General features: G+C 38.4%; 1 protein-coding gene across 2 annotated transcripts in view; it reads right to left on the bottom strand.

Moving 5' to 3' along the window:
* Window positions 1–2,407: 2,407 nt before the first annotated feature.
* Window positions 2,408–12,345, bottom strand: part of LOC124798516 (pyruvate dehydrogenase phosphatase regulatory subunit, mitochondrial-like) — a 163,883-nt gene continuing 153,945 nt past the window's right edge. Inside the window, exon 15 of one of the 2 annotated variants that reach the window (XM_047261960.1) lies at window positions 2,408–3,184. In XM_047261960.1, coding sequence (XP_047117916.1) covers window positions 2,932–3,184 — 253 coding nt within the window. In that variant the 3' untranslated portion in view covers window positions 2,408–2,931. The remainder of the gene's footprint in view (window positions 3,185–12,345) is intronic. The other variant, XR_007016947.1, reaches the window with a different exon arrangement.

Here is a 12,345-nt window from a genome sequence, read left to right as displayed (position 1 = left end):
CTTCTGTATTTCTTTCCTCCATTCTTGTCAATTGTTCCCTTATGCTCTCCCTGAAACTCTGTACAACCTCTGGTTTAATCAGTTTATCCAAGTCCCATCTCCTTAAATTCCCACCTTTTTGCAGTTTCTTCAGCTTTAATCTACAGTTCATAACCAATAGATTGTGGTCAGAGTCCACATCTGCCCCTGGAAATGTCTTACAATTTAAAACCTGGTTCCTAAATCTCTGTCATACCATTATATAATCTATCTGATACCTACTAATATCTCCAGGATTCTTCCATGTATTCAACCTTCTTTTATGATTCTTGAACCAAGTGTTAGCTATGATTAAGTTGTGCTCTGTGCAAAATTCTACCAGCTGCCTTCCTCTTTCATTTCTTACCCCCAATCCATATTCACCTACTATTTTTCCTTCTCTCCCTTTTCCAACTGACAAATTTCAGTCACCCATGACTATTAAATTTTCGTCTCCCTTCACTATCTGAATAATTTCTTTTATTTCATCATACATTTCTTCAATTTCTTCGTCATCTGCAGAGCTAGTTGGCATATAAACTTGTACTACTGTAGTAGGCGTGGGCTTAGTGTCTATCTTGGCCACAATAATGCATTCACTATGCTGTTTGTAGTAGCTTACCTGCATTCCTATTCATTATTAAACCTACTCCTGCATTACCCGTATTTGATTGTGTGTTTATAACCCTGTATTCACCTGACCAGAAGTCTTGTTCCTCCTGCCACCGAACTTCACTAATTCCCACTATATCTAACTTTAACCTATCCATTTCCCTTTTTAAATTTTCTAACCTACCTGCCCGATTAAGGGATCTGACATTCCACACTCCGATCCATAGAATGCTCCAGCCATAGAGATGTCAGAGTTTTGATGTTTTACTGGATTCCTCATATTCATGGTACATTTGTGAAATAATCATAAGGTAAAATCCCCTCCTCATCACTACCTCAGAGACGCTGTGTCCCATCACTCATGCACCAACTATATAACACCACATGCAAACTTACTTGTATCTTGATAACCAGGCATTGTAGCAGCAGTAGCCGATCTAACAACTGCACCAGACACTTGTTGTCTTATACAGGCATTGCCGACCACAGTGCCTTATCGCAACATTGAACCCATGACCAAAAGCATTTTTGGAAGGCTTGTTTTGAAAGAGCATTCCAATGATCTGTCATGGCTCTTTCAATGTCAGGAATGGTGCAAAACATTTTCCTTTAAGCACGTTTTTAGTTTTTTGGAAGAGCCAGAAGCTGCATGGTACTAAATCAGTCTGGTGAGTAATGTGGATGTGGACATACAGGAACGCTTTTTTCAGGAGAAACTAATGACTCAGAAGTGAGGTGTAGCACATTGGCATGACGAAGAAGGAAACCACTGGCTCATTTTTCTAGTCTCTTTCATTGTACATTGTTTCGCAAATGTTGCAGTATGCTTTTATAAAATTTGGCATTTACAGTTGTTTACCCTTGGAAAGAACCCTGATCACAGTACACTGTCAATATGGGGAGGGGGGAACCAACAATGAGCACGACATACATATTTGATTTTGACTGAAGTGTCTTTTTCAGGTGAGGAGATTCACTGGTTTTCGATTGGGAACTCTGAGTTTTCATCCCAGGGCCATGTCTGTAGACCCAAGTTTCATCTACAGTTACAATTTTGGGGATTTGAATGAACACAATCTTTCAACTCCATGCAAACTGACACATGATTTTCTTTCTGTTCATCACTTAAAATGTTGGGAACAAGTTTTGCATTCACTCATCTCATTTGCAAATTATCAGTTAAAATGCTTTGCTGGACCCAAACAAGATGCTAAGTTCTTCAGCAAGCTCTTGAATAATTATTTGCCACTTTTTGCACATTTCCTTCTGTTTTTGAGGTTAATGTATGTCCCAAATTTTGCTTGTTTTCCACCGAGTCAGTTCCACTTTTAAATCGCTCAAACCATTTGTAAACTGTCTTCAGAGTTACAGCGTTATCACCATACAACAATTTAAACATTTTATGAGTTTCTTTGGCACTTTTTTGCAACTTTAAACAGATCTTAATTTTCACAAGTTGTTCAAAATACATGATGCGCTACAGATGTGGTAAACACAGCCTCACTGTAGCATCTCTGGCCATTAACTGGCAAGTCACAACATGTCCCAACTTGACACTGCCTGTCTCAATGGATCAGGCTACCAGATAAATTACATAAATGGTTATAGTGTCAGCAGTTGCTGCTAAAAAAAAAAAGATTCATCATATTATTTCTGTCAGTATTTATGTTGAAGACTGAAAGTAATAATGCTGTTAAGACAGTTTGCTTAGTTTTTGGGATGAACAGAATGTTAGTATTTCAATAGTTATGCAACTGCAGCAAGAACACATGGCAAATAAATTTTGACAAGAGTTACCTGTTGGTTCTTTTAATCTATAAGCACATATGAAAAATCTCATGTATTTTATACAATGATTACTATAAGTTATCTGTTTCTGTTTTGGCATACAAAGTCATGAAAAATACATATTTGTTTTTAATCTAATGGAAAATTTAATTAACACACCTTAAAATTATAAGAAAAAAATGGTTAGCCATAACTTACTTTCAGGAGACAAAAATCCAAGTACTGCCGACAACCAGTACCTCTGTTCTCTGTTAATAATGGACATTGTGTTCTGAAAGCTTGGGTCACTGTTCCTAGTTTCAGTGTTTCTGCAGGAAGCATTAGGGATTTCACCTCCTGAAGATAAAGTGTGTTTTTTTTCCTTATTTGGATTATGAAGGATCAGACAATATGGAGTTTGCTTTATATACTGCTGCAAATAGGAATAAATCAGATCTCACAGGCAGGACTATAGATTAGAAGTTTGTCAAATAAGAGCTTTGCAGACTCCAAACATTCAGTTTAAGTGTCTGATTATTGCACAGACTTTTCCTTGATGATAGTTGGCCGGTAACGATTGTCACTTGTCTTCCTTTTCACTGTAGTAAAAAATGGAACATGCATGTGTGGCTTAGCAGTTACTCTTTGGCCTGCAATATCAACTTCATACTTTGCATTTCGGGTCATTATGAAGTCATTTGTGACAATGGGTCTTGAATCACTGTTGGTTAATCCAGGGTGTCTAATATAACCCAAGCATATTAGTTTGTCAAGTGTGAAACCGTACCTGCAACATAAAAAGAATCTCACAGCCTCAATCACCATATACAAAATATATCGTTACTTCTACTTGCAGTTTTTATGTAAGTTGCCTTTATTGTTACTCTATGGACACAATCTGCATACATGTTCTCTGACTTGATAGAAGGGAGGGGAGGGGAAGTGAAGTGAAATGCAAGGAGGAACATAACATAAAACACAAAGAAGTCCCACAGGAAAAGGAATAATTTGGAGGAAGTAATCTTGTTAATAAGAGGAATGGGAGCCACATTTTTTTGCTTTGTGAGGAAGGTTTGGAAAACTGAGGCCTAATAGAAATTGCTTTATAAAGCAATGTATGTGTATAGTGATATATTGCTCAAGTCTGCTCTACTCTTCCATTGTGGTTAATCTGAGGCCTTCCAGTGGGTTCCTGGGACAACATGCTCCAAGTTTCAACTGGCCCCACCAAGGCCCAACATATTCAAAGACAAACCTGTCAACAATATGTTGACTGTAAGCTTGGACAGTAGATTACAGAATCCTTTCCTGATTCTGCATAGTTCTCAAATTACCCTTGACAGTGATGAGAGACATTCCACATCCACACACCATACCGGCATAATGCATGACTCCTTGCTTAGCCCATGAGACTGCATGTCTGATATGTCCACTGATACCCTGTCCACACTCTGCTGTGATGATCATCATGCATTAGACAAATCACGCGCTCATCAGTGAAGAGAATCCTATGACAATGATACAGGTTCCATTCTATGTGTTTCCTTCTGCACCTTCTTTGTGCACCACTGTGTTGGGAGGTTTGCACTGTTTGTACTAGATGCCTACAGGCCAAACTGATCATGTGGAGATGGCTATGTATTTCTAGGTCAACATACACCTTCCAGTTGCAACCAAAAATGCAGCATACAGTTCTGTTGCATTCCCCAAGTCATACCTACAAGTCATAATTTGTAACAATCACCAGCTGGTGTTGTGTGGATGACTACTACAAGGCAGATGCTTCATTTTCATAATAGCCACAGAATTTTCTAATAACATCACTATGGTGTATTTCAGTTCAGTGGGCAACTTCGTGTGTGGGTAAACCTACATGCTGGAAAGTGACAATCAAGAATCAAGAGTTTTATTCACCATAGATCATTTTACAATGATACTGGCTTTGTCATACATGATGTACTAGTACATGAGTGACTGATATAAACTTCAGTGGCTCTTTCAAGAGTGCTGGCAAACTGAACAGCATACACAAACCACATTGTCCCTGTTCACAATTAGAGACACAGTGTGGTCTCCTGAATTGCACTGAGAATGTAATTTTCTTTCACCTTTAGTATGCATGTATGCTGTACATGGCAAACTCTGGTGGTCAAATCAGTACTGAGAACCCTGATTCTTTAAACTGACAGTCATTGGAATGGTGTAAAACCTTTTTAATTGTTTATTTCTAAACAAAGATAGTAAATCTTGGAATATTTTGAATTTCAATTAGGAAGACCAAAAAATGGCACAATGACTGCTCTAGTGCAGAAGTGTTATTTGAGTGGAAATATTGGTAGATCTTCTGGTCTCTGCTGAATGAGAATTAGGTGTCTAAGAATCAAAGAAGAGTGCACAGATTGCATTCACTCATTCTCAGAACTACCACTCAACTGATGGCTTCCATTAAAATATACTTCATCATCTGAAACAAAATAAAATGATGATTTCTTCAAGTTCACCGATTTCTTAATTTATTGTGTTCTTCAGATCCCCTCAAGAAGGAGAAACTTCAGGGATGTGGAGCAAGTGAAGATATACATTAACAAAAGACAAGAAATTCATAAAACTTCATTCATACACAGTATTGACAGTAAACCATCACTACACAGCTTATTGCTAAGCATACTTACGCCAGCTAAATGTGATACAGCAAATTATATACAAAGGTGCTACTTTATCAGCTATATTAAATAGCTGCTGTTTGTCCACTGTCGATAACTTATTATTATGCATTTACATTGTGTTTGTGTATTGCTACTGGGAGGTCCGTAGCAACATACTGTAAGCAGGTGCATTGCCTAGGTTTTGCATCACATTGGTGTAAAGCATTTGCACTACTCTGCAGATTGAGACTATTTATTTATTTATATATTTATCCTGTGGATCACATATTGTACAAAGTACACATGATATAGGACAAGTCATTTTTCTTAACAAATATGTAGTTTGGAGAAAAAAATAGGCAATGGACTGCCATTTAAAAAAATGTACACAAAATTGTTCATTGATGAATATAGTAACTTCACATACAGAGAATACAAACAATTTACATGGGGAACTAAGAAACATGTAGGCAATGTAGTGCTACTTTAAATTTACACAAATAATCACTGAGATTACAGAATAGTGAAAATGTCAACTGGAAACACAACAGAAGGACAATGTAATTTAAAAACTAGATTAAACATGAAATTAACATTGAGATTTCACAGACAATTAAGTTTTAATACTAATAGAATGTGTACTTGTACATTCAAAAACGAGTTGAAAAATTTTGGGAAGTGAAACTGAAACATAGTTGTGTATAGTAGAAATTAAGTTATTATTTTGCCTACAGAATGTTTTACTCTAATCACAGTATTTTACAAAGGAACTTTATAATTTTTCATTTCCAGGAATTCTTGTACTGAATAGAAACAGTGCTTTGTCAGAAATGCCTTTAGTTTATTTTTAAATATTGGATCTGGAGCAGTTTTTATTTGTTCTGGAATTTTATTGTGTAATACGACACCCAGATGAGTAATATATTTTTGGTATGACGATGTCCTTGAAAAAATTTGATGGATATTAGATTGCCCTCTGGTATAATGAGCATGTATATCATTGTTTCGGATTAATTTGCCTGTTCTTGAGAGGTATTCCCTGGTGAATAGGATTGTTTCTTGAATGAATAGGGATGGGATGCTTAGAACATTAAGTTTTATAAATTGATATTTACAGGATTCCAGCTTTTTGAGGCCACAGATTATCCTCAGTGCTCTTTTTTGTAGTTTAAATATATTTGTGCTGTGAGTTGAATTTCCCCAAAAGATGATTCCATAGCGGAGCAATGAGTGGAACTGCGCATGGTATGCTTGCATTAGTGTGGATTTACTTGTAGTAGATTTTAGTATTCTTAGTCCATAGCACAATGATGAGAGTTTCTTTGATAAGTTGTTTATATGTGTGTCCCATTTTAAATTTTGTTGGACCCATAGACCCAAAAATTTTGTTGCATTTACATTTTCAATTTTATCGTTATTTAACTTTACTTGGATAGTTTTTTGACTGGATGTGGGAATTAGATGGAAGTTGATACATACAGTTTTCCCACTATTAACAATTAGGCCATTTTTGTTAAACCACTCAGAAAGTTTTTCCATAGGGTTATCAGATACTGTCTGAAGGGATTCAGGGCTAGATCCAGTCAACACTATGCTTGTATCATCAGCAAACAGGATAGTATTTTGTGGGCTCATACATTCAACAAGATCATCTATGTAAATGAGGAAAAGTAATGGCCCTAGAACAGAACCCTGGGGAACACCATATCTTATTGTTCTTTCCTCCGAGAGGAAAACTGTGTTGTTTATTTTATTCTGTACATTAATATCGTATTGAAGTGATACCTTCTGTCTGCGGTTTTGTAGGTAAGAGCATAGCCAGTTGTGAGCCACACCTCTTATTCCTCTTCTTTCCAATTTAGCAAGCAGTATTTTATGATCTAGTACGTCAAAGGCTTTAGAGAGATCTAAGAAGATACCTGCAGCTATATTATGTTGGTCAATTGATTTCAGTATGTGGTCCAACAGTTCAAAAATTGCTGTCTGGGTGGATAAAGATTTACTAAAACCATGTTGTTGAATGCTGATTGGTGCGTGGTTTTTTATGAAATTTATAAGCCTGTCATAAAAAAGTTTTTCCAGGATTTTTGAAAAGATGCTTAATATGGATAATGGTCTATAATTGGATACTAAATCAGGGGAACCTTTCTTTAGTAATGGTGAGACTTTAGCTATTTTGAGAGCATCTGGAAAAATGCCAGTTTTTAATGATTGGTTGTAGATGGTTGATAATGGCTTTACTATATGGGGAGCACACACCTTTAATATGAGGTCAGGTACTTCATCATAGCCACTACAGATTTTATTGCGTAACAATTTTATTAAGTTCATAATTTCATCAGGGTTTGTTTCATAAACAAACATTGTAGCATTAGTGCTGTTTGAGGTATTGGTGAAATTGAAGAACGATACCTTGCAGTTTGCCTGAATGAGATCTTCTGCTAGTGAGGTGAAATATTCATTGAACTTGTTTACAATTGTGTATGGATCTGTGACCTTAGAGTCATTAAGTGTTAGAGAAATGTTTTCCTTTTTAGGTGTTGAACTACAAGTTTCTTTTTTAATAACTTTCCACATAGCTTTCATTTTGTTTGAAGAGTTTCTTATGAAATTGTCATTCCATAAAAGTTTTGCCTGTCTAATCACTCTAAGATAAGTTTTTTTGTAGGCTTTACAATAGACAGAAAATTTCAGGCCTTCCTTCTCCCTCGTGCATTTTACTAACATCTCAGAGGATGAATGCTTTTCACAAACAAACTTATGAAATAAATATATAGTATTAGCATATATAAATTAGTGATAGCCAATATGCCTTTTGGATTATGTAAATATAAGAATTTACATTTTGGTATACTCAGTGCCCTGGAAATTTTCAAAAGATTTTTAGAACATGTAATTCTGGCCACACTATTCTAAACAAAATACTTTGATAATATTATTACAATAAAAGCTATGGTCCATGAACACTTGAAAACCTTTTCATTTTATTTTAAGTTATGATAATTTAGTTCTGATTCAGAAGCATGCAGAGGAGAAAGAGAAGTTCTTAAAATCATCTGCCTCTAAAAAAAATCATTTCTGGGCAAAGTCATTATTATGTCTATTAGAGCCTAATATTAGAGAAGTTACTTGTTGAATCAGCTACAAAAAAGAATGCAAAATGTTTCTGCATCCTGAATGTGACCTGGTTTCCAGCAGCTCAATACCGTACTACAATCAGCACCATGACTTTATAGATACTCCAATGTGAGCACACTGGGCATGGCATATGGGTTCAATCTTTCACACAGAAACAAACATGGTTCAGTATGTATGAAAGCTTATGTAGCAAATATGCTACTAGCAATGCAACAAAATTATCCTACATGTAAGAACAGCATCAGCTCGGAATTTTCATTTATATCTTTACAGCGCAAAGTTTTTTCAGGTGACACATCATAAGCTATTGCTAGCTTTATTGAGGCCTAAAGCCAGGTTACCAGAAGAAGAGTATCCCATGTTTATAATGATGAGCCCTTTTTCTTACTAAATACAATTATCAAATACTATACAAACCAACACGCAGCTGTAAATGACTTCCCCTGACCTCCCTATGTCCCAACTCTTGTTCTGAAGCTCATGAAATAGTATGACTCCACATGAATGTGAAACCATGGCAACTAATCAGAACATTTTCATTAATGACAGCCTATATTGTAAAGTTTATGGTCCAGTATTCCCTTTTTCAGCATGCAGGACAAATGGTTCAACAACGATGCTCATCACTTATTGATGAAAACTAAGTCTTTAGAAATCATTACTCACTACATAACTGACTTATGATAATGCTGTTTGTTAGTAAAGACATCTCTAAGCATTGTGCCTTCATTTTTACCACTTCAACCCCTGTATATTATTGTTTTTTATATTGCAGTATGATGCCAATGGATGTCCTTAATCACCACAATAGTATTGGTCACGAACAGTGATATCAAACAACTTTCCTGCTCTCACCAAGACTGCCATCAGCAGCAAGTGGTTCCTTTGCAGGTTTTCTGTGCGTGGCTGCCTTCCTTAATTCATAGTGATTGTGGTGATTCCAATTTATTTTTTTAAATTTTTTTATGTAGAGCCCAAACAGTTTATAGCCACTATTGACACTGTAACAAAGGTTTTCCAAGCTACAGTTTCTGCTGGCTGCTTGGGACAGATGCAGGGTCCCGTATTGGTTTGATTCCAGTGGATGCTATTGATAGGTGGGACTACACTAGGCATGGCCTTCACCTCAATAGGAAAGGGAAGGGAAAACTGTCTGGGTTGATTGCAGAAAACTTAGGGGGGGACACTGTCACAAGTGGTAAAATACCAGTAGTCACAGGTGTCAGAGGGATGCCTTTTTTAGGATAGGGAAGGGGGAGAGAAAACGAGTTTTAAGAGAGATTGGCAGACACACTCAGTTTGAGAAAACAGATGAACAAGAGTCAGATTTTAGCATACAGCCTCCATTTAAACAATGTTTAACAGAAAGTAATCAGAAACTGCCAGTTCATCTTCGCAAAAGCAGTTATAATCCCATTAGTATGCAGTATCAGTTGTCTTTATTACACCAGAACATTCTGGGACTCAGAAATAAAGTTGATGAACTACTCATTTGTATTGATGAAATGAATTCATCTAACCAAATTGACATAATCTGCCTCTCTGAACATCAAGTGACCACTGGTATAGATATGTTAGACATTTCAGGATTTAAGCTAGCTTCCTACTTCTGCAGAGTAGATATGGATGGAGGAGGAGTTGTCACATTTATTAAAAACTGCCATAAATTCATGAACATTGACATTAATAAATTGTGTTTAGAGCAGCATCTAGAAGCATGTGCAACAGAAGTAGAGTTCCATAACAGATCCTATATAATAGTAACTATTTACCGAGCACCTGCGGGAAATTATAATCTATTCATAAATCATCTAGAAGCTCTTTTGGGTTATTTAACAGGAAGAAACAAAGAAATTTTGATTGCTGGTGACTTTAATACATATTTTCTAATGCAATCTTCCAGTAAACATTTACTGCAGTTAGTAATGTTGTCTTTCAATTTAACTCACACTGTAAACTTTCCAACTAGGATCACTAAATCCTCAAGGACAGCCATTGATAACAATTTTATAGACAAATCAAAGGAACAAAATCATATCATATCATAAGATAAGATAAGATAAGATACTTTATTATCACATGACATGTTTTTATACAATCATTCGATTGAGAACATTGGTGACTTGTCAGTCTTTAACCTAAGTTGTTACAGTATTTTATATACTACAGGAAATACGTCATACATACATTGCTTATTATACTAAAAATACATTATATTTTAAATCTTTTCATAGCTCATCGAATCATTACTATAGCCTTCACACACTTATATGAACTATTGATGTACGGAACGGGATACAAACAGCCATATAATTCTATACATAAACATGAATATACAGTGAACGTGTATACTTTGTATCTATATGGCTTCGAAAGTATACCATTTGTACTTGCATCTTTACTCCCTATTCCTATTTATAAATTCTTCTAAACTACACTCCTGGAAATTGAAATAAGAACACCGTGAATTCATTGTCCCAGGAAGGGGAAACTTTATTGACACATTCCTGGGGTCAGATACATAACATGATCACACTGACAGAACCACAGGCACATAAACACAGGCAACAGAGCATGCACAATGCCGGCACTAGTACAGTGTATATCCACCTTTCGCAGAAATGCAGGCTGCTATTCTCCCATGGAGACGATCGTAGAGATGCTGGATGTAGTCCTGTGGAACGGCTTGCCATGCCATTTCCACCTGGCGCCTCAGTAGGACCAGCGTTCGTGCTGGACGTGCAGACCGCGTGAGACGACGCTTCATCCAGTCCCAAACATGCTCAATGGGGGACAGATCCGGAGATCTTGCTGGCCAGGGTAGTTGACTTACACCTTCTAGAGCACGTTGGGTGGCACGGGATACATGCGAACGTGCATTGTCCTGTTGGAACAGCAAGTTCCCTTGCCGGTCTAGGAATGGTAGAACGATGGGTTCGATGACGGTTTGGATGTACCGTGCACTATTCAGTGTCCCCTCGACGATCACCAGTGGTGTACGGCCAGTGTAGGAGATCGCTCCCCACACCATGATGCCGGGTGTTGGCCCTGTGTGGCTCGGTCGTATGCAGTCCTGATTGTGGCGCTCACCTGCACGGCGCCAAACACGCATACGACCATCATTGGCACCAAGGCAGAAGCGACTCTCATCGCTGAAGACGACACGTCTCCATTCGTCCCTCCATTCACGCCTGTCGCGACACCACTGGAGGCGGGCTGCACGATGTTGGGGCGTTAGCGGAAGACGGCCTAACGGTGTGCGGGACCGTAGCCCAGCTTCATGGAGACGGTTGCGAATGGTCCTCGCCGATACCCCAGGAGCAACAGTGTCCCTAATTTGCTGGGAAGTGGCGGTGCGGTCCCCTACGGCACTGCGTAGGATCCTACGGTCTTGGCGTGCATCCGTGCGTCGCTGCGGTCCGGTCCCAGGTCGACGGGCACGTGCCCCTTCCGCCGACCACTGGCGACAACATCGATGTACTGTGGAGACCTCACGCCCCACGTGTTGAGCAATTCGGTGGTACGTCCACCCGGCCTCCCGCATGCCCACTATACGCCCTCGCTCAAAGTCCGTCAACTGCACATACGGTTCACGTCCACGCTGTCGCGGCATGCTACCAGTGTTAAAGACTGCGATGGAGCTCCGTATGCCACGGCAAACTGGCTGACACTGACGTTGGCGGTGCACAAATGCTGCGCAGCTAGCGCCATTCGACGGCCAACACCGCGGTTCCTGGTGTGTCCGCTGTGACGTGCGTGTGATCATTGCTTGTACAGCCCTCTCGCAGTGTCCGGAGCAAGTATGGTGGGTCTGACACACCGGTGTCAATGTGTTCTTTTTTCCATTTCCAGGAGTGTATAACGTTGCTTTTTATTCATTTAGAAATTCTTCTAGACTATAATAACATTTGCTATTTAGGTATGTGCCAATGGTCTCCAATGTGAATTCCCCAAATATTGACCTTATCTTATTTCTGATCTTCAGAGCCATGTAATATGGAGTATTTTCATATACTGTGAGTCGGTGACAAGGTAGCATGTACACTCCTGGAAATGGAAAAAAGAACACATTGACACCGGTGTGTCAGACCCACCATACTTGCTCCGGACACTGCGAGAGGGCTGTACAAGCAATGATCACACGCACGGCACAGCGGACACACCA

Source organism: Schistocerca piceifrons, chromosome 5, assembly GCF_021461385.2.
Source record: "Schistocerca piceifrons isolate TAMUIC-IGC-003096 chromosome 5, iqSchPice1.1, whole genome shotgun sequence".
Taxonomy (NCBI): domain Eukaryota; kingdom Metazoa; phylum Arthropoda; class Insecta; order Orthoptera; family Acrididae; genus Schistocerca; species Schistocerca piceifrons.
Note: the sequence above shows the minus strand (reverse complement) of the source record. Positions and strands in the feature narration are given on the sequence as shown.